The sequence below is a fragment of the Mirounga angustirostris genome, unplaced genomic scaffold, assembly GCF_029215605.1.
Source record: "Mirounga angustirostris isolate CCGP_5_RB_7025 unplaced genomic scaffold, mMirAng1.0.hap1 SCAF_8, whole genome shotgun sequence".
Classification (NCBI taxonomy): Eukaryota; Metazoa; Chordata; class Mammalia; order Carnivora; family Phocidae; genus Mirounga; species Mirounga angustirostris.
The window spans coordinates 74,913,480-74,934,837 of NW_026991716.1; the positions used below are offsets into that span (position 1 = coordinate 74,913,480).

Sequence of the window (21,358 nt, forward strand, 5' to 3'; positions counted from 1 at the left end):
GAGTATTCTATAGTTTTCTGAGTACAGATCCTTTGCCTCTTTGGTTAGATTTATTCCTAGCTATCTAATGGTTTTGGGTGTAATTGTAAATGGGATCAACTTCTTAATTTCTCTTTCTTCTGTCTCATTGTCAATATAGAAATGCAACTGATTTCTGTGCACTGATTTTATATCCTGCCACATTACTGAATTCCTGTATGAGTTCTAGCAGTTTTGGGGTGGAGTCTTCTGGGTTTTCCACATAAAGTATCATGTCCCCTGCAAAAAGTGAGAGTTTCACTTCTTCTTTGCCGATTTGGATGCCTTTTATTTCCTTTTGTTGTCTGATTGCTGAGGCTAGGATTTCTAGTACTCTGTTGAACAGGAGGGGTGAGAGTAGACATCCCTGCTGTGTTCCTGACCTTAGGGGAAAAGCTCTTAGTTTTTCCCCACTGAGGATGATATTTGCTGTGGGTTTTTCATAGATGGCTTTTATGATATTGAGGTATGTACCCTCCATCCCTACACTGTGAAGAGTTTAAATGGAAGACAGAGAAAGGGACAAGAAGACCTGTAAGATCAAATTCATTCAAAATTTAACCACAAGGCATGCTGTTTGGGGTTGGCAATAAAAGATTAGGAAAACATGGTCCTTCCTCTCAAAAAGCTTACAACTAAGTAAAATTTGACAAGGGAAAAACCAGGGATCCAATCAAAGTACAAAAGGAACAGGCTTAAAATCATTTATTAATACGTGCCTAAAGCTCAAAAAAAAAAAAAAATTCCTCATTTATGGTACACGTTTTTGTTGAAAGTAATCCACAATGACAACTATAATTTTAAAATGAAAACTAGGTCTGCAAAAATTAGCACAAAGATAAAATAACCTGGAGGCTGCCACTTTAGGCTCTGCATTTTTTTTCTGTCCTGCAAAGGAAGGAGGAAGAGAGCCAGTTAGCAACCTAATAGATTTCTGTCTTTTATTTCGAACAGTAAGTTGGGTGTATTTGACTTGCTCTCTTTTGTTTATAAATGCTGCTTCCCTATGAACCTTTTAGGCAAAAGAACACTTATGAAGGCAATGCCACTGTTCCTTGAGGTTTCAGTTATTCATAGAAGTACCCTGCCCTTGTTCCTTCCTTACATGCATCAATCAATTAACAACCTCTATATATAACCTCTATCTATATAGATGTATAATCTCCCACTTTTTGAGTCTCAAAAGCCTGGAGATTTGTAGTACACTGAATAGAAACATACATTTAAGTTTCTATGGAGTTTGAGAACAGACTTTACTAAAATATTTAAAATATTACGAGCAACAAAGACTTGCTATTTTCAGGATTAAATAAAACCTTTGAGGTGGGGTGGGAGAAAGAGGAAAATAGGAACTCTCATATGAAGTTGTACAATAAATTCTTAAAAATGTTCCCCTAATGATATAAGATCTCCGAGCAGGTATTTGTACTTTCTGTGGCATGGGTAGACGCTGTGGGCCCAGAGCTGAAGAAAGGTTCACTAAGCTTGTGGTAAAAAAATACTTGCCATTATTCCAAGTTTTAAAAAATTATACAATAAAAATTCCAGGCACTAAGGTGGCATGCTTTACTTACAACCATGAAGAATTATTAATTTAGAAACTCTTGCCTATCAATAAAACTCAATGGAAAAAAGAAAAAAAAAATCTTTTGGTTAATATTCTAAATCAAAATGTACTGGACTCGGGAGGAAATTACAAACCCTTAAAGGTCTTTAAGAATTGCCAAGTGATTTTTGTTAAATTTAACTACAAAGCCGCAGGAGAAAAATCACTTATCAAAAAGGAAAATGATGAAGCGTTCTTGATAGCGTTGGCTAGAGAAGTAAAACATTATTTTGCTAAGTGCTCGTCCTCACACACAGGTGTAACAGCTTTGGTCTATCCCCGGTATGGCACCTACACAGCTGGTACTGTATCGGGGTTTCTTCTTGTGAGGCCCAGAGGCCCAAAAACAGCAGAGAACTAGGACGATGAAAAGGAAACACATCCCGGGGCACCTGGGTGGCTCAGTCGTTAAGCGTCTGCCTTCGGCTCGGGTCATGATCCCAGGGTCCTGGGATCGAGCCCCGCATCGGGCTCCCTGCTCGGCGGGAGGCCTGCTTCTCCTTCTCCCACTCCCCCTGCTTGTGTTCCCTCTATCGCTGTCTCTCTGTCAAATAAATAAATAAAATCTTTAAAAAAAAAAAAAAAAAGGAAACACATCCCTGGAGATTAAGTGGACAAGAAGACCTTTACTAATGAACTCCAGGAAAAACTGAGGACAGAGAATCAAAGTACCCAAGAACTTAATGAGGCAGAAAAGGAAGGCGTTCACACTGGGCAAAAGCCAGGAAAAAGAGCCAAAAGATAGAAATGAAAAAAAAGCACACACAAATTCAGAGAAACACATGTACTTCCCCCACAGTAAAACAAGAGGAAAAAAGTACATACTCATGTTTTTCAAGTCTAAATGAATTATAGTTATTGCCATAGACGGCTGCAGTTACATAGCAACTGACAAAAAAATTAGAGAAATTTCTGTATTGAATCTGTTATCTCATGTGTTTATTCTAAGACAACTCTATACCTAGAGAAATACTGTCCCAAATCAACTAAAACAGAAATAAAAGAAACACTTGGATATGAAAACAAAAAGAACTTCCTAGTAAACTAAAAGCAACATTTTCAATTTTTTTGGTTCCTCGTTTTAAGGAATATTTTTTAAAACCTCTGGGATTAAAAATTAATCCAAGCTGCATAGTACTCTGAAAAAAAATAAGTTGAAGCATTTTCTACTATTGTTTCTTGCCAACTTACTTCAAAGAGATGCTGTAACGGATTGGACTGAAGTTTTTCTTCATAGCCAAAGAGTTGGAAGCCAGTTCCCAGAAGACCTACCACAATAATCCGTAAATTAAAAAATTACAAAATGGAACAGTAGAGAACAGTCATGGCAAGGAACAGGTATAGTTGTATCAAACGATCAAGTTCTCATAATTATGTGTCCTGAGAGCACTGCAAACACATGCTATCATCTTCGGCTACCCCATAAACTCACGTAAGTTAAATTCAATGTACTGAATCACAAATTCACTATATTGAACAGATCACTGCAACTAACTTCACAGACGCCAATAGATTATGAACTCATAAAAAGCAGCGTCTAGGACTAACTTGTCTTTGTACTAACAGTGCCTAACACTTCCCTAGCAGGTATAATAAAATAAGCATAACAAAACAGCTATCCTGGGGAAGGACAGCATGACGCTAGAAACTGGATGCTTAAAATTTGTGAAAAACTGATGGGAAGTGATTTCAGAACCTTGTTTTTAAACTTGTAGGTGTTAAAATAAAACAAAGGTAGAAATTGGCTTGGTGTTATAATATTAGCTCTTAAACCAATGACTGAAGGAAAACAATAAAAGATATAAAAGATAAAACTCAAAACATACCTGATTACCTCTCCCATTCAAGGTGACCAATCAACAAAATTCTTTTTTGTCTGGCTATATATATACATATATATATATTTTTAGAAGATTTTTTGACAGAGAGACAGCGAGAGAGGGAACACAAGCAGGGGGAGTGGGAGAGGGAGAAGCAGGCTTCCCGCTGAGCAGGGAGCCCGATGCGGGGCTCAATCCCAAGACGCTGGGATCATGACCTGGGATCATGACCTGAGCCGAAGGCAGACGCATAATGCCTGAGCCACCCAGGCGCCCCTATCTGGCCATATATTTGTCTTTTATTTGTCAATGATTTTTTTTTTTTGTCTTGATGATAAGTTCAGCATTCAGGGTTAGTGTTAATTTGAACCTTAATTTTTTTTTTTTAATACTAATTGAGGTAATAGACTGAATACTTAAATTCTTAAGATATTTTGGCTAAAAGATGATCACAGTTTTAGTTTGAAAGGATATATGCAGCCTGGGGTCAAGAGCAATAAAGGGTGGTTTAATTATTTTAAAAACCAATCTGTTTCTACGACTGTATCAATTACTAAGCTTCAGATCTAAATTGTCAGGGGGCCTTGCTGACGAATATTTTTCTACAGAGGTTCAGCAGAAAGTGGGATGCTACTGAACATGAAGATATAAAATATTTTGGCGCTTTAGACAGAAGGATGACTGAAAAATGTTACCAGCCCTATTCACTTTAAGCAAAAGCAAATGTGATTATGATTCAGGGTCTTGGGAGCAGGATGTGGAAAGATGCCCAGAGTGTCTAAAGAATGGAAATAGGAAAAGTAAAGGCCAATCTCCATTTAACATTCAACCTAATATATTTTCAAAACTAATTTTGTGCTCAGAAACTATTTGCCAACTTTCCATAGGAGATAGGTGAAACAGCCCAAATTAAAACTCTTCAACAATGATGGTTATAATGGAAATGGTGACAGATCATTAACCATACCAATCCTTTAGAGAAACATTGCAGTAATAAAGTCCTGTAGCTAAAATTAAAGAATACCATAATCACCATATTTGCAAATGCCTGTGAAATGCATAAAGCAGTTAAACTAATGTAAAATGGATGCCACCTATTAAATCTGACTGTTGAGCCTCGAGCCTAAACCTCTGACTACCAGCTGTTGTGAACTGCAGGTGGATCCTTAAAATGCAAGGCATATTTTCTGATTCCCCCACAATGAATACTAATGGCACTGATAATTGGCTCAAGTTCTACCCTTTTAAGAGTCTAGAAGAGATTTTTATTAACTGAAATGAAAGAGAAGGTCATGATAAATCTGTCGTTTGGAAATTTTGATTTCACTGGATATGATAGAACATAATAGTATCAGTGAACTTTAGAACTGGCAGTGCATGCTGTACTTTATAGAAGCTTTAAAATATTATCTAGCCTTTCTTTTGGATCAGTACTATAAAATAACTTCCCAGGACAGATTCATTCATCACTCTTAGTGCTTCTTATGTGCCAAGCACTATGGACACAAAAATAATGAAGACACAGTCCATGCCTTTTATCACCTAGCAGGGGAGAGAAGCACACAAATAAGAACAGACTACAGTGAGCAAATTTGAGTAGAGCTGGATACTAGGAACATTGTGATGGGAGATGGAGGCAAGGGTCTATCTGTGGGACACTGGGGCTGGATCTTAAAACACACACAGTAGTTGCCAGAGGTTTTTAAGGGCTTGCATTTCACATGCTACCAGTACTTCACTACCATAGTAAAATTTTATCTTGCCCTTCCTTGATTACTGGTGTTATTATGAGCAAGGAATGGTTCCGAGTAAACTCATGACATTAGAGGTAATTTATGGCATTTAACTGTTTGGGTCTTACTCCTTTCTTCCTCTCTTTTCTTTTTGATCCCCTGCCACTGTACAATTTAAGAAGGAGCCAAGTATTCCACTTTCTTTTTCCTCCATGCCACTGGCTCAGGGTGTAACAGATAACCCTCCATGTATGATGGCCCAGGGAGGCTGGACTTCACTTGTTCTAAAACTGGCAGGGCTGCAGTTAAGAAGGGTATATATAGCTAGGCTTACTGTTTCCTGGTACATTCACTTCTGCATTTGACAAATGTAAGCTACTTTCCTTTAATAAAACCACAAAAACCTGTATTTTTCAGGTATTGCTCTGAATGTGTGAAGTTTTCTCCCTCAAACTTATTTGTGTGGTGAGAATTATTCTAACAAATAGAATACAAGCTTTATGCAAAGAGCCATTAGGAAAAAAAAGGTAGGAGGCACTAACTCTATCCATTGGATTCTGCCTATAATCTGTCATGATCAAGTAACATAATATTAAAAGCAATTCAACTTAACAGTGAAATGAAAGATCAAATCTCAGACTTACTTACCAAACTGCATGCCCCAATCTCCAAGATAATTTATTCTGGTTACTTGATGTCCTAAAGCTTCTTTAAGATTTGCTATAAAATTTCCTAGTAATCAACAAAATATACCGTTTCTCATTCTTGTTATCCATTTTGGCATAAGAACCATGTGCTTCTCTATTATCAAAGCATAACACAGAAAAATTTTTTGACAAAATTTACCAACTCCATTTTTTTTTTTTTAAAGATTTTATTTATTTATTTGAGACAGAGAGAATGAGAGACAGAGAGCATGAGAGGGAGGAGGGTCAGAGGGAGAAGCAGACTCCCCACCGAGCAGGGAGCCCGATGCGGGACTCGATCCCGGGACTCCAGGATCATGACCTGAGCCGAAGGCAGTCGCTTAACCAACTGAGTCACCCAGGCGCCCCTCCATTTTTTTTTTTTACTAAAATATTCATTATGGTGTTTTCATCTACGTTATGGAAAGGGAGTAGAGAATTATTTTGGGGGCAGTTAGTTATTCCAAAGAATCTCACAATTTTCGTAAGAACAGATTTTTCAGCAACATCAATGGGAGTTGGGAACACATGTTAGAATAACTGCAATTCCAAAGACAGAAAATAATAGAATCTCAGTAATTAACAAGAAATATGGGTATGCCCTAAAGAGCCTGAGCCATACTGTTTTTTTTTTTTCTCAATAGCTCATTCTTCCTTCTTTCAATCACTGAAGTCCATCTCCTCATGCCTGCTCCCTAAAAGCACACGGTAGTCCAAGAACTTCATCTTCCTATACTGCTGACACTGGTTTGACATTCAACATCTACTCCACTCTCCTAGTGTGCCCTCACCCGCTGCAGAGACTGGAAGCCTAAAAATTACATTTCCCAGAACCTTCTGCAGTTACGGTTTCAGAAGTCATTTATATTTGGGCATTCAGATACACTTTGCATGAGACTTAGAAGGCCGAAATGAGGTTAAAGGGGATCCACTTCTATTTTTTTCTGACAAGCACAGCTGTGGAGGCTTTTTTTTTTTTTTTTTTTTTTTTGGTGGCATCACTGAGAGAGAGCACAGTGTCCTGTCATATGACCTCCAAGGGAACTGAAAGGGTATGGGGCTGCCTCTTTTCCTAATATGAATTCTAGAAGGCGTCACAGGACTAAGGGCAGCTTCCTGTGACAGTGGTAGCACGGTTGCCACTGAAAGGCACCACAGAAAAGGCAGAAGCTCCCTTGATGACCAAGCTCTATGGTATGATTTTGGGAGTCACATTACTTAATCCAAAACTTCTTCAGCACTTTCAACAACTCTGCAAACTATTCAATATCCTGTAATAAATCTTTGCCTGCTTTTGCAAGAGTGGATTTAGTATTCTGCAAATAATCCTTCACCAATATGCATATCTGACTTAAATTACTGCAGCTACTCTTCCAGCTTCCCTACTTCTAGACTTTCCCAGTCTACATAGTTCCAACAGCAACCTTCTTCAGCTGCTACTCAGACTGTATTCTTATTTTTAATTAGCACCTTATTATCTTGCAAACCAACCAAATGACAAACCTAGGCTTTTGGAATGATTTTGGAAAAGTTACTTTTGGTATATGAGTTTCCATAGACCACAGTTAACAGTGTCTACCAAATAGGGTTGTTGTGAAATTAATTGAGCTAATACATGAAAACATTGAACGCAGTAAATGAATTCTCAATATTATCTCTTCCTGGTTCAAAATTTTCCTTAACAACTTTCAAACAACTTTATTACGCTCTGGCATCATTTACTCACTCCTACGGTTTTGACCTGAGTAGGTAGCTTTTCATATACAGTATATTTTTTATATTCTTTTTAAAATCAAGTCCTGTCATTTCCTCTCTTAAAATGCCCCGCGAGATCTTTCCAACAATGACAGGTGACTCCAATATAATAATGATCTATGCCACAAATTTCGGGTTGCTCCAATTCTTAAAAGTATTCAAATGACAGGTTACATAATTCTCCTTCAAGCATGCAATAGACAGATTTGCATACCAGAAGACAGTATGGATGAGATAAACTTCAAAGTCTCTTCCAATTCTAACTGCAGGTTTTAAATTGGGCTACTGCATAATGTCGTTTTAAACAAATGAAAATCTTAGCATATACATATACACTGAAGCATTACAACTATCAAGTACAATAGCAATCTTTCTTAGAACAGTCTTATTTCAATTTCCAGTCTTGAATGCTCCAGTTAGTACTCAAATGATTGAGATTGAGCTTTTTTTTAACTGAGATACAATTAATATACAATACCATTTCTTTTTTAAACCAAAGTATATGAACAAAAAAACCTGGGGGGATTATTATCATTCCCAAATAACTATTTTCATTTTTGCATCTTTCAGAACTTTTCCATATGCATACATATTTTTAAAAAGTTAAAATTATTAACAAACCTAACAGTTAAAATCGGTTTCTGAGTTAATCTTTTGGTTTTGAAACAAATTTCTTTTTTTACTTCTAAGACAATTTTTCCCATTTTATGTAATATTTAATTAGCATCAAGCTCATATAAATTTGAACTTTGTTTTTTGTCTTACTGTTATTTAAGCATTAAACCATTAGAATGCATTATAAAATACTGCCCCAAAGTCATATTTAGTATTTTCTGTGAAGCTAATGACACTTACCTATGATGGTAGAACGCAAATGTCCAACGTGAAATTTTTTGGCAACGTTAGGTGAACTGCAAATAATTGCAAAAGTTTATTTCTATTCTAAGAACAAGAGTTCTAAAATCAACTAGGTCATGCCTCTACAGTTTAACACAGTTGGGAATTAAGGTCTTTGGTAATTTAGGGCACAGATAAATGAAAAATTAGAAAATTTAGAGCAAAGATAAATTAGAACTCAGAAAGAATCATCCTTAGTGAAATTGATCCTGTCACTCATGTGGTAGTACCATACACAGAAATGGCACGCTTAGGAAGCAGATACATTTAAGGATTGATAAAAAGGATGAAGAAATTCAGAGATACTGTTTTGACACAAAAACAATGCAGATTATTGGGAATTAAATTTCGTGTACCAGTTGTAAACCCTTTATCCTCTTAAAAATTACTGACCCCAAAGAAATTTTGTTTATATGGGTATTATCTCTCAAAAGTTGTAATCAATAATTTAACAATAGCAAATGTTTCTAGAGGACTACATTACCTGACAGGCACAGTTTCATGCACTTTACATGCATTAACCCATTTAATACTCGTAAGAGTTGTGAGCTAAGATACTCTTTATCTCTTACTTTACAGATGAGGGAATTGAGGCAACAAGGAAAAAGGATAATGAAGCAAATGTGGCAATATCTTGACGACTCTTGAATCTGGGTGAGAAGGATATGGGACTTAATTATACTGTTGTGTTTTGTGTATGTTTGAAAATTTCACAAGTTTCTCAATATTAAAAAAAAAATTAACTTGAACACAGTTGGATAAAGTGGTAAAATGAGAGCTTAATTTTGATCTGTTTCTAAAATCTTATATAAAGGGTATTACAATTTAAATACTTGATTCTACATTAATATGTGCACAATTTTGAAATTATGACACTACAAGAATGTTCATTTAATTATTATTTAGAAAGAAAGCAAATGTCCTTCCATAGGTTAAAAAATAAGGAATCTTCCACTTCCCACCAAGACAGATTAACAAGGATTGGATTTACCCTTCTGCCTTAAAGAACCATAAAACCAGAAAAATATATGAAACACTAGTTTTATAAACAGGACAGTGAAGGACTGTGATCCCTGACAAAATGAGAGCAAACAAGGTGACCCCTAGCAAATTAAACAGCAAATTTGTGAGCTAAAGCAGAGAAATCTACAGCATGGAATGTTTGTATTAGAAAAGAAGAAAGGTTTCAACCAGTAACTTAAGGTTCTCCTTTAAGAAACTAGAAAAGGAGGACCAAAGTAAGCAGAATAAAGTTGATTTTATTTAATTTAAATTATTCACGGTAATAGATGTTTTTATTTAAATTCAATTAGCCAACATATAGTACATCAGTCTCAGATGTAGTGTTCAACAATTTATCAGTTGTGTATAACACCCAGTGCTCATTACCTCATGCCCTCCTTAATGCCCATCACCCAATTACCCCATCCTCCCCACCCTACCCCCCCCACCTACCTGCCCTCCAGCAACCCTGTTTCCTATAGTTAAGAGTCTCTCATGGTTTTTCTCCCTCTCTGATGACTTCCCATTCAGTTTTCCCTCCCTTCCCCTATGATCCTCTATGCTGTTTCCTATAAAGTTGATTTTTAAAAAAATGACAATAAAATACTATGAAATAAAATTAATAAGCCAGCTGGAGAGACACTGGGGAGAGAGAGAGATGCCTGGCCAGCCTTCAGATAAGCTGCCAAATAAATGAGTCACCTTGATTTCTAGCCCCAGTACAGTCCCTAGATGACCAGAGCTACACATGATAACATGCAAGTCAAAGAACCACTGAGCTCAGCCATCCCTGATTTCGTGATCTACGGAGTCATGAACATTAAAATGGTTGTTTCAAGACACTAATCATGAGTTGACACACTTTTCCTTAAAGAATCAGACAGTAAATATTTTGGCTTGCAGGCCACCTGATCTCTATCTCAACTATTCCATTCAATTCTACTTAGCTGCTATTGTAGTATGAAAGCAGCCACTGCAGACAACATGTAAATGAAGTGCAAGCCTATGTTCCAATAAAACTTTATTTACAAAAACATGTGGCAGCTTGGATTTTGTCCACGGGCTGAACTTTGCCAATTCCTATATTAAATTTTAGAGTAGCTTGTTACACAACTTTCTTTGAGGGAAAATGGCAGGCAACTTTGAGAAACTGCCTTAGTGCAATTCCTCCCTGGTGTGAAGATGACCTCATGAAGTCCCTCTCCTGTGATACAACTAATGTTTAAACTCAACTTAAAACATCATGATTGGGGTGTACTGGTATTATGAGATTTATTCAATATTTGTTTACTTCACAGGCGCATGAGTTTACTCACCAATCAGTACTTATCATAAACAAACAAGTTTACTGAATCTCAGAGAGTCTGTCTTTTTTAAGAGTGGCAGAGACCGTGTAAGTGTGGAATCCATAAAACATACTCTTGCCTCTGGTTATCTAGGTTAACTAAGTTTGTTACCATAATAAATTATAATAAAGAATTAGGAAACCTGAATAATTCCCTCATCCATTTTTTTAAATTCTCCACAGGAATATATAGTTAAGAAAACAAAAGGGTATAGCAAGTTCTAACTTTCCAAGTGGGAAAACAGTTCATCAAGACTCTTTCACTTTTAGGAAGGCAAATACAATGAAATACAGTATCTCTGATCTTTTCCATGAGCTGTCAACTGGTCAGCTATACTCTGAAAGTGTTCCCTTTCTGTTTTGGTTACCTAAAAACAGTTCAAAAATTAGATGGATGTACTGACAGCACATCAGAAAGTTATTATGAGGATTATTTAGAGGCATACTAAAACTTCACACTATTTTTCTGGTAATTTTAAAAAATATACATTAGAAATACTTACAAGGCTTTGTTCTCTGGTTATCGCATCACTTTAAAATTCTTAATATGGTAGTAACCATTACCTCGGCTTTAAGAGTCTACTAAAATGGAAGGACTATTTCTTCTAAAAAAAAAGTTAACTACTGAATACTTAATTAAAAAAAACCCATAATCATCAGACTTTTCTTACTGGAGTCCAAAATTTTTATTCATGGCACAGTGATCAATTCACTGTAATATTAAGAAAATAATAAACTGGTTTTCTATTTTTCCATGTGTAATTTCCTGAGGCCCCAGATGATAATGGTAAAACACTTACCTGCCCAGCTACCTTGATTAAACAACACCTAAGATGAGTAAGCACTCACCTGAATTCAACCACAATCTTCTTCTGGGGAAGACCAGAGAAAAGCTCACTTTTTAATCCATATTTTGAGCCATCGTTGATTACTTGTTGTAGTACTGTCTGAAAAGTAAAAGGCATGGAATTTAATGACAGGGAAAAAAATTACAATTTTCTTAATTACTTTGTTTGCACATTCTAATTTACAGAACTGAGAATTTCACAGCATTGTCAGCACCTACCACCTTCTGTTGCTAATGGTAGTCAGAACAGTAATGGCCACAACTAATATCTCTGGGGGCTCAGTGCCCTTCTTATACATCACATATATTCATTCATCCAGGAACCAATGATATAGATCTTTCACAGATAAAGAAACTGAATTCTAGAGAGGTTAAATAACTGCCAAAAGTCCCACAGCAAACAGTAACACCAAAACCAGAAGGAGCATCTAATATTTATTGAATGCGTACTATGTGCCGGGCACTGTTCTGAGCATCTCCTATGTATTAACTCATTTAACCCTCACAACAACCCTAGGAGGTAAGTATTATTTTTACAAATGAGGAAAGAGAAGCACAGAGAAGTTAAATAACTTAGCCACGGTCACACTATTAGGTCATGAAGCAAAACCTTTTTCACTCCATAGCTAATGTGTTAACTACTGCACGCTGCTGCTACTTTTGTAATACTAAGGATCACAAGAAATAGTAAGAAACAAATACAAAACTGTAATTCAAACGCCTACTGGCTACATAAGAAACAAGGAAACCTCACAGAAAGAACCAAAACATATTCCAGGTTCATTTTTAGAAATGTACACAGAACTATTATATGGTTCACAGAATTCATACTTCGTTTTTTGCTTATGGTGTGATGCATTTATTTATAAATGTATTTATTTTTTAGTGTAGGGGTTTGAATTTACTGTGATAGGCTATTTACTCTTGTATTGGTTTTGCTTCACAAACTGGATTCTGAGTCCTAAATACGTAGTTTAGGATGTGAAGCATTTTACCATCACAAGAGTTGGTTAAAATGGTCACTTAATGGAAAAGGCACACAAAGCAGCAGGAGGGAGCAAAGCAATACTTTTAAGAATCATCTACAAAGTGCTAGGTTAAAGTCCAGATGCTTTTATGTTATCTTTAAGCCTCACAATCTTAAAAATGGACATTTCCCATTTAATAGATGCAAAAACTAAGGTTCAGAAACAGTATGTATTTGCACAAGGACACAGAAGAAATAGTATTTTCAAACATCAGCTTAGCTGGTCACTACTCTTCTCCTTGCAACCACCCTCCCTCCTTGGCTGTTACGGCATCACGCTCTACTGACTTTTGCTTCTCAGTTTCCTCTGCAGGCTCCTCTTCCACTGCCTGGATCCTGCTTGAATCCACAACCCTGATAATCAGGAGTGGCATGCACCACTGACTGAGCCAGCCAAGTGCCCCAGATACAGTCTTTATCTTTAGCCCAATTCAAGATTACCTCTTCACTCCTCAAGAAAGACTTATGTGTACCTTGCTTTACACTGGACTGCAACTTATACACGCCTCCATTATATCCTTCATCACATTATCATATCCACTACAGATTACACTGTGATATTATTTTTTATGCTTTTCTTTTAGATCATAAGCTCCTTGGGGGCAGAATCCATGCCACGTATCTTTAGATTTCAGTAATATAGTCCCTGGCAAATAATAAGCAGAAAGCTTATTAAATTAGTGGGAACACAAAAGTTTTAAACTATAGAATGTCAATCAGCTAGTAAAGTTGCTTGATATTCCAAAAGACAAATAAGCTAGAGGCCCATCTATTCATCAATAGGTACGTTAAATTGTAAGATGCTCTTATAAGGACTTCTAAGGAAGCTACTATACCTCTTTGTTCTTTGATCAATACTTGAAAAGTGTTTAATCATTCATTTCTTCCATGTGGTCAGCCACTTGGCACATGTGACTTGAATGCATCTATTGCCTTCTGGCATAAGCTCAGTTAGCAAAATAATGAGCAGAATCAGAGCCATTTAAATTAGTATCTCTTTTCCTCTTTTTCCCAAAGTTTTAATAGAGCATGCAAAGTTGAATTTGGCAAATAAAAAATACATGCGTACATATTAAATAAAAATGATGTTATCCATTGTGTACTTTTAAGGCACACCTAAAGAACAGGATTTTGTGGGCGCCTGGGTGGCTCAGATGGTTAAGCGTCTGCCTTCGGCTCAGGTCATGGTCCCGGGGTCCTGGGATCGAGTCCCGCATCAGGCTCCCTGCTCTGCGGGGAGCCTGCTTCTCCCTCTCCCACTCCCCCTGCTTGTGTTCCCTCTCTCGCTGTGTCTCTCTCTGTCAAAAAAAAAAAAAAAAGAAAAAAGAAAAAAAAAAAAAGAACAGGATTTTGTTTGCCTTTTTCCTTTTTAGTTAAACTCCTATTTTTTTTTCTCTCCTTAAATGAATTAACTATTATTCTAATTACTCTTCAAAAGTCATCTGTAAGCTACTGGTGGAAGCTTGGTACCAAAGTGACAGCTCTTCACAATGTATGAACTGGTCATGCCACCTTATAGCTTTGAAAAATTCATTATCTAGTTCCAATGATTTGGCAGTTCCTATTGTCTTTAATTTCACATTCTAGTCTCCTACGTTTGAGGACGATTTACATGAAGATATTATACTGCTGCAGTTAGTGATCCAAACTTAAGCTAACATTTAATCATTCCTGGTGCTGCCAGTGTTAATTCAATTGCAATGTGTGAACAGATACGTTTTATGCAAGGCTAAGTTTGTACATGTGTAAGCAATGACAAATTCATAATTTCCTGCTTGAAAAGTAAGTTTTGGACACAGGTCATTGGCTACATGTCCATCCTGATGACTTTAATATGTAAAAATATGTATTAATAATGGTCCCAAAGGGTTGAATTTTTTTCTTGATGTGATCTGAAAAATTCATTAGACATGCAAATGACCATTGTTTAAAGCCTGAAAATAATGGAGCCAGATGTAGAAGAATTTAGGTTTTGAGCAAACAAGAATTATCATTAAAAAACCGTAACTTATAACACAGGCACATTAACTCCTTTTTCTGACTATGGGTATTCACTAGTTTAGGATGTAAGTTTACTGTGACATTGAGCAGGGCTACTGTGAGCATTCTGTTTGTTCCTTTAATAAAAATCACACTAAGGGAGTGCGTGGGTGGCTCAGTCGTTAAGCGTCTGCCTTCGGCTCAGATCATGATCCCAGGGTCCTGGGATTGAGCCCTGTGTTGGGCTCCCTGCTCCGCGGGGAGCCTGCTTCTCCCTCTCCCACTCCCCTTGCTTGTGTTCCCTCTCTCTCTCTGTCAAATAAATAAATAAATAAAGTCTTAAGAAAAAAAAAATCACACTAAGATCCAGACCCTCAAGGCTACAATAAAGGGAGGATTTCCAGGTGAGAAAGAGTAGCTGGACCTCAAAGCCCTAGATCTTTTCTTTCTGTTGTCAACTGAGAAGGATTTGGGAATACTTTTAATAAGCAAGCTAGTGTGCATTCTTAGATCAGAGAAAATCTCATAGTTTGTCATTGTAATAATAAATCGTGAAAATTCGTGGCCATTGAAATTTTAAATTAAGTACACACATGCCTTGATATATAAGCCACATCTCCTTCAGTTAAGCTGGCTGTAAAGGCATAACAGCACATTTTCCCATCTCAGGGAAAATGAGAGGTAAAATACTGCTGCCTATGAAGTAGACTGGAGTTTGGTGGGCACTTGGGTGAGCTGCATTTCTGCTTCTATAAAAATTGAGACTGCCGGGGCACCTGGGTGGCTCAGTCGGTTAAGTGCCTGATTTCAGCTCAGGTCATGATCTCAGGGTTCTGGCATCGAGCCCCACGTTGGGCTCCCCACTCAGCGGGGAGTTTGCTTCTCCCTCTCCCTCTGCCCCTACTCCCACTCATGTGGGATATAAATTCCCACTCATGTGGGAATAAAATTTATATTTATTCATTATTTATTTGAGAGAGAGGGCACGTGTGCAGGAGCACAGGGAGGGGGAGGGGCAGAGAGAGAAGGAGAAGGAGAAGCAGGCTCTCCTGAGCAGGGAGCCCTATATGGGACTTGATCCCAGGACCCTGGGATCATGACCTGAGCCAAAGGCAGACGCTTAACTGACTGAGCCACCCAGGTGCCACAATAAATAAAATATTAAAAACAAAACAACATCAACAAAAAAACTAAGACCACAATCAGAAGAAAGAATACTTAGAAATGGTAAATTAGACTCACTGGTTTACTAAATTAACATGAAATGTTATCAAGAGCCCAACAGATTGTAGAAACTTTTGAACAAGCTCAAAACAAATTTCCTTCTTGTCCTTGTGACTGATTTTGGTTAATTAATTTACCTTGAAGTAAGAAGGAAAAAAAGATAAAAGAAAAAAATTCAAGGATCTAGAGGCAAGCATGTTAATACTAACTCCCCTTTGGAAGACTTATAGGGCAGATGGGCAAATGACTATAAACTGTATAATCTTGGTGAGAAATTATATTCGAAAAAAAAATTTTTTTTTAAAGATTTTTTTTTTTGACAGCAAGAGAAACAGTTCTCGAGACAGTGAGAGAGGGAACACAAGCGGGGAAGTGGGAGAGGGAGAAGCAGGATTCCTGTGAAGCAGGAATCCCGATGCGGGGCTTGATCCCAGGACTCTGGGATCATGACCTGAGCCGAAGGCAGACACTTAACAACTGAACCACCCAGGCGCCCCAGAAATTTTGGTTTTATAGTAATTTTCAATTCAAGACTGTAGCATTACTAAGCCTGACCAACTTAATACCAGTATATATTTCTTTCTTATTTTTTTTTTTAAAGATTTTATTTATTTATTTATTTGAGACAGAGAGAGAGACAGAGAGCATGAGAGGGAGGAGGGTCAGAGGGAGAAGCAGACTCCCTGCCGAGCAGGGAGCCCGATGCGGGACTCGATCCCGGGACTCCAGGATCATGACCTGAGCCGAAGGCAGTCACTTAACCAACTGAGCCACCCAGGCGCCCACCAGTATATATTTCTTAAAAAAAAAAAAAAAAAAAAACCCTAAAGCATGCATTATGATAAATTTTAAATTTCAATTGAGATGAAACTCTCAACAAAAGATCTCATACCACTGCCTATCCAGGATTACCTGTCCTCCACAATCTTACATGAGACCCAATTCCTTTATGTCATTTCCCCAACTCCTCCAGGCCATCCTGAGTTTTCTGATCTTTCTTATGCTTATTGTATCAATCCACTTTTTTGTTTTAATACTTGTTTTATTAAAAGAATAAGCTATTTTATGGTTTCTTCTGTATAAATCTCATGCTTCCAACAGATTACAGGCTATCAGAGAGCCAAAACCAGCAGTACTTTTTGTGTATTCAATAGAGTCCATTAATTCATTCAATAATAGTTATCTTACACCTACTGCATGCCAGGCACTGTGCTAGGAAGTGGGGATCCAATAGCGAGAAAAACAGATGCTATAAGCCCTAATGGAAATTAGAGTTTAAAGGGCAAGAGGCACTAATCAAATAAAAAGAATGTAAAATAGTAACTATGATAAGTTCTGCGAAGGAGAGATACCCACTGCTGGTAGAGCATATAAACGAAGGGGGCAGAAAGGCACAACCCAGGAAATATCAAGAACTGAAGGGTAAGCAGGAGTTAACTTGGGGTGGCTCTGCAGGAAGGGGAATCAGAATGTGTATGGTTTTGAGGCAAGAGGAGGCAAAGTTTAGGAACTGAGGGTAAATCACTGTAGCTAAATCAGAGTGAGTAAAGGTGCATAGCTGGAACATATCCCATTCTTACCTTTGTTAATAGTTCTCTGTTAATTTTGAAATTTATAGTCCCTCGACCAGTGCTGATTTCACTCACCACTCTATCACATTTTAGCTGAAAAGATAAAAAAAAAATCAAGTAAAATAAGTATAAAACAGGTGTAATGAGATTTGTCGTTCTAATACTATCAAATTGGAGTCCGAAGGCAGCAGGTGCTTCGTATCTCTTAGTCATTATATCTGGATGTGGGCCTTAGCCAATCTGTTCAATTCTATCACTCCGACAAGTTTCCTTCTTTTCCAGCCTCGAACACTATTCTATATTCAGAATCTCTCCCTCTTTCCCATTCCCTCACTTCAAATTCTCTATCTAACATGGAAGGAAGCCAGCAGCACTCCACCTCCACCTTACGTGCCCTGACATGCAGTGAACTCTTTGATAGCTCACCCACCTTGCACAAGAGCCACAGGACAGGCCATTCTGCCGGGCCTACGCTGCAGCACTTGTACCCACAGATAAAATGGAAATCCTTTAAATACTTGGTCTTCAGTGAATATACCTTAAAATTTTAACCAACTAGATTTCTAAGCACCTGATATACCCATGAAACCTGAAGAGATACCTCTGGTCAATGACGAGTCACTAGTCTTTATTTTTGAGAACTCACAGGAGATGGGGGAAAGAGAGAGGCTAACTACTGTAATTAGAAAAATTCTACTCCTGGGGTACTTCCTGATAAAAATCTGGGTTGATTTTCTGATCAAATAAATATTTACTCAGCCAACAAATCTCTTTGATTATCCTCATTCTTTACACATCTTTTTCTATGATAGTGGCTTTCATTGTTCCAATCCTTCAGTGTGCCCAGAAGCCTGTGTGTCACATGTAATAATCTTACTTTAAAAACCCTGTTTTTTATGGTATTACACTAACAATTTAGATTTGGTCATTCTCTACAAACCTTTCAACTCCATTTTAGACACCAAACCCATCAGACAAATTAGAAATGAAAGAGGTTTATTAAATCATCTAGCTACTTCTCTGCAATCATGATTCCATTTACATCTAACCATTTTTCTCATATTTTAACGCTCATCTTCTCAGAAACTCATTTTAAAAATTGCAACCCACTGCTAATTTATCAAGCTTGTTCTCTTAAATTCAGCAGTCCATCCAGCTTCAATCTGTAAATTTAATTAACACATCAGTCCTCCTGTAAGTAGTTAATCAAAAAATTGAACAATGTCAGCTCAAGAGGAATGCCTTATAACTAATTTGAAAAATCATCTTAACCTTATAGCACATGGCTAAAATGAATTTAAATTGTATTTTCCAAGGTGCCTTGAACAACAACAAAAAAAAAACCACTGTTAAATTCATTATTATGGGGCACCTGGGTGGCTCAGTCGTTAAGCGTCTGCCTTCGGCTCAGGTCATGATCCCAGAGTCCTGGGATAGAGCCCCGCATCAGGCTCTCCCCTCAGCGGGAAGCCCGCTTCTCCCTCTCCCACTCCCCCCTGCTTATGTTCCCTCTCTCCCTGTGTCTCTCTCTGTCAAAAAAAAAAAAAAAAAAAAAAATTTCATTATTATGCCTGAGACAGCCTGCAGAGTTTTTTCTTCTTTAAAATATTAAGTTTGTTACAATGTCTAAAAAAAGGTAACAGTGCTGAAGTACCTTCTCTGCCAGTCTTGTGGCTTGAACTTGAACATCTGGTCTTGAATGGTCATTGTTGTTTTCCAATAGAGAATCCACACAGAGCTGAAAATCAGCTACTTCTCTAAAGACAGAAATTGAAAGAGGAAAAAGCTATTGTACCTTAAAAACATTACTAGTGTAACGACAACAAAAAAGACTAACCACTATGGATTCTCCACATCGATACAATTTTATCAGAAGGAAAAGGTTTTGCTTTCAAAATATAAAGCAAAGAAATTAGAAATATCAACTCGTATTTATTTAGAACTTTATCTTATAAAGTTCTTCCTCTTCTATTACCTAATTGTAACTTTACAATATCTCTATGAGATAGGTAGTTCAAAGTGTAATAAAAAAAATTTTTTTTTTTAGTAATAAAAATTTTAATTGATGTACAAACATCTACATAATTACCCACCCTGGAATATCTTCTGACATTTAATAGGGAACTAGAGAATGAGGCTTTATGGGCAGAATATGTGGATTAAACCACTGTCTTGTCTAATCCATTGTCACTGACACAAAAGGACATATTTTAGAGGGGGTACAAATGACTTCATTCTTATCAATCTTGAAATTCAGGGATATGCCTAAAATATCCTGTGATATCTGTTTCACATCACATTAAACTTCCTAGTCAACAAAGACCATTAAGAGTTTTCTTGAGCCTTGGGGCACATGGGTGGCTCAGCCAGCTGGGTGTCCGACTCTTGATTTTGGTTCCGGTCATGATTTCAGCGTTCTGGGATTAAGCCCCATGTTGGCTCCATGCGAGCATGGAGCCTGCTAGGGATTCTCCTCTCCCTCTCCCTCTGTGCCCTCCCTCACCCCTGCCACCCCAACTGGTATGTTTTCTCTCAAAAATATCTATATATTAAAAAAAATAAAAAACTTTTCTTGAGCCTTACTACATTATCCACAGTCTAGTGTGGATTATGCTTAACAACTCAAACTCATCTACTGACATTTGAGCTGTAACTGCAGACCTACGTACATCTATTAATCAGTGTCTCTGTGATCTTGAATATTTTGCTTAACCTCTCCTGTACCTTAGTAAAACGGGGATGATAATGGTACCTAACTTCACAGTGTTGCTGAGAAATTAAGTCTTGGTTAAATAATACTAATCCTAGTTCTGATGTTAAATAAAAATGTTAAACAGTCCTGAATCTTGAGCCCTGGGGACATGACAATTCAATTTTTACACAATTAATTTTTTAAAGATTAACTTTAATTGTGGAAATTTATGTAAGGTTTGAATGTATTTATTGTATTTATTCTTACCAAAGGACTGATGGTTTAGCCCAGTACTTGTGCCAATAATGTGGGAAACTGAAGAAATTAGTTTAACAAAGTGAGAACAAGACACGAACACACTTTTAAAAAATTAAAAGTAGTAAGAGCAATAACAAAATTAATTGAAATTATATAGATTTGAATATACCAAAGATTAAATTTTTGACAAACAGCTAGGATACTTTATACGAGGTGCAAAATGACCATAAACCTACAGGATGGCTCTCAAACATCCAGGAAACACAAGGAGGTCACATGGTTTTCTATAGTTATCTGTAATTTTATTCTAAGACATGAATAATAAACGAATGCATTTCAATTAAAAAATTTTATCTTAACAGAATCACTAGTACTTCCAATTTGTTCAGTGGTAGAAGGACAAATAAAAAAAAATCACCCATTTAGTCTATTAACAATAATTAACACCAATTTATTAAACTAGGAGTATTTCAAACATGAATTCTGAAATTATATGAAGGGTTATTTGCCAGCAAGGAAGGCCCCAAAAAATAAATGCTTCAGGGAGATGGGGGTAGATCAACCAGACTTGACCTACTTCCCAGTTTTCCCTTTTGGGAGGTTTTAGTTACGTATCTACAAGGAACTTTTGCTTTGTCTGTTTAAAGAGGTAATTGTTGAATGTAAATTATGTAAAAAGTCAGAACAAAGCAATCTAAATGTCCATCAAAAGAGGAGCATTAGAGTATTATTTAGCCATTGTTAAAAGCGCTATTTACCAAAAAAGAAAGATGCCAAGGGGAAAAGCGTTCAAAAATCATACATACAGTAGTTTTATAGCTATGTTTTTTTATTTATTATTATTATTTTTTTTTAGAGAGAGAGAGTGCGCACATGACCAGGGGGGAAGGGTGGAGG

General features: G+C 37.0%; 2 protein-coding genes across 5 annotated transcripts in view; one reads left to right on the forward strand and one right to left on the reverse strand.

Annotated features, from left to right (window-relative positions):
• The window catches only part of SLC35A1 (solute carrier family 35 member A1), a 57,074-nt gene extending 47,834 nt beyond the window's left edge, over nt 1-9,240 (forward strand). The window contains exon 9 of the mRNA XM_064597853.1: nt 9,095-9,240. Coding sequence (XP_064453923.1) covers nt 9,095-9,163 — 69 coding nt within the window. The 3' untranslated portion in view covers nt 9,164-9,240. The remainder of the gene's footprint in view (nt 1-9,094) is intronic.
• Nucleotides 1-21,358, reverse strand: part of RARS2 (arginyl-tRNA synthetase 2, mitochondrial) — a 60,097-nt gene that overhangs the window by 20,330 nt on the left and 18,409 nt on the right. For 3 of the 4 annotated variants that reach the window (XM_045867215.3, XM_045867214.3, XM_064597849.1), the window contains exons 3-8: nt 19,166-19,268; nt 17,521-17,604; nt 11,712-11,809; nt 8,474-8,529; nt 5,826-5,909; nt 2,816-2,892 (exon numbers count right to left, since the gene is read on the reverse strand). In XM_045867215.3, the coding sequence (XP_045723171.1) occupies nt 2,816-2,892; nt 5,826-5,909; nt 8,474-8,529; nt 11,712-11,809; nt 17,521-17,604; nt 19,166-19,268 (502 nt within the window). Of the gene's footprint in view, nt 1-2,815; nt 2,893-5,825; nt 5,910-8,473; nt 8,530-11,711; nt 11,810-13,852; nt 13,873-17,520; nt 17,605-19,165; nt 19,269-21,358 lie in introns of those variants that run through there. The other variant, XM_064597850.1, reaches the window with a different exon arrangement.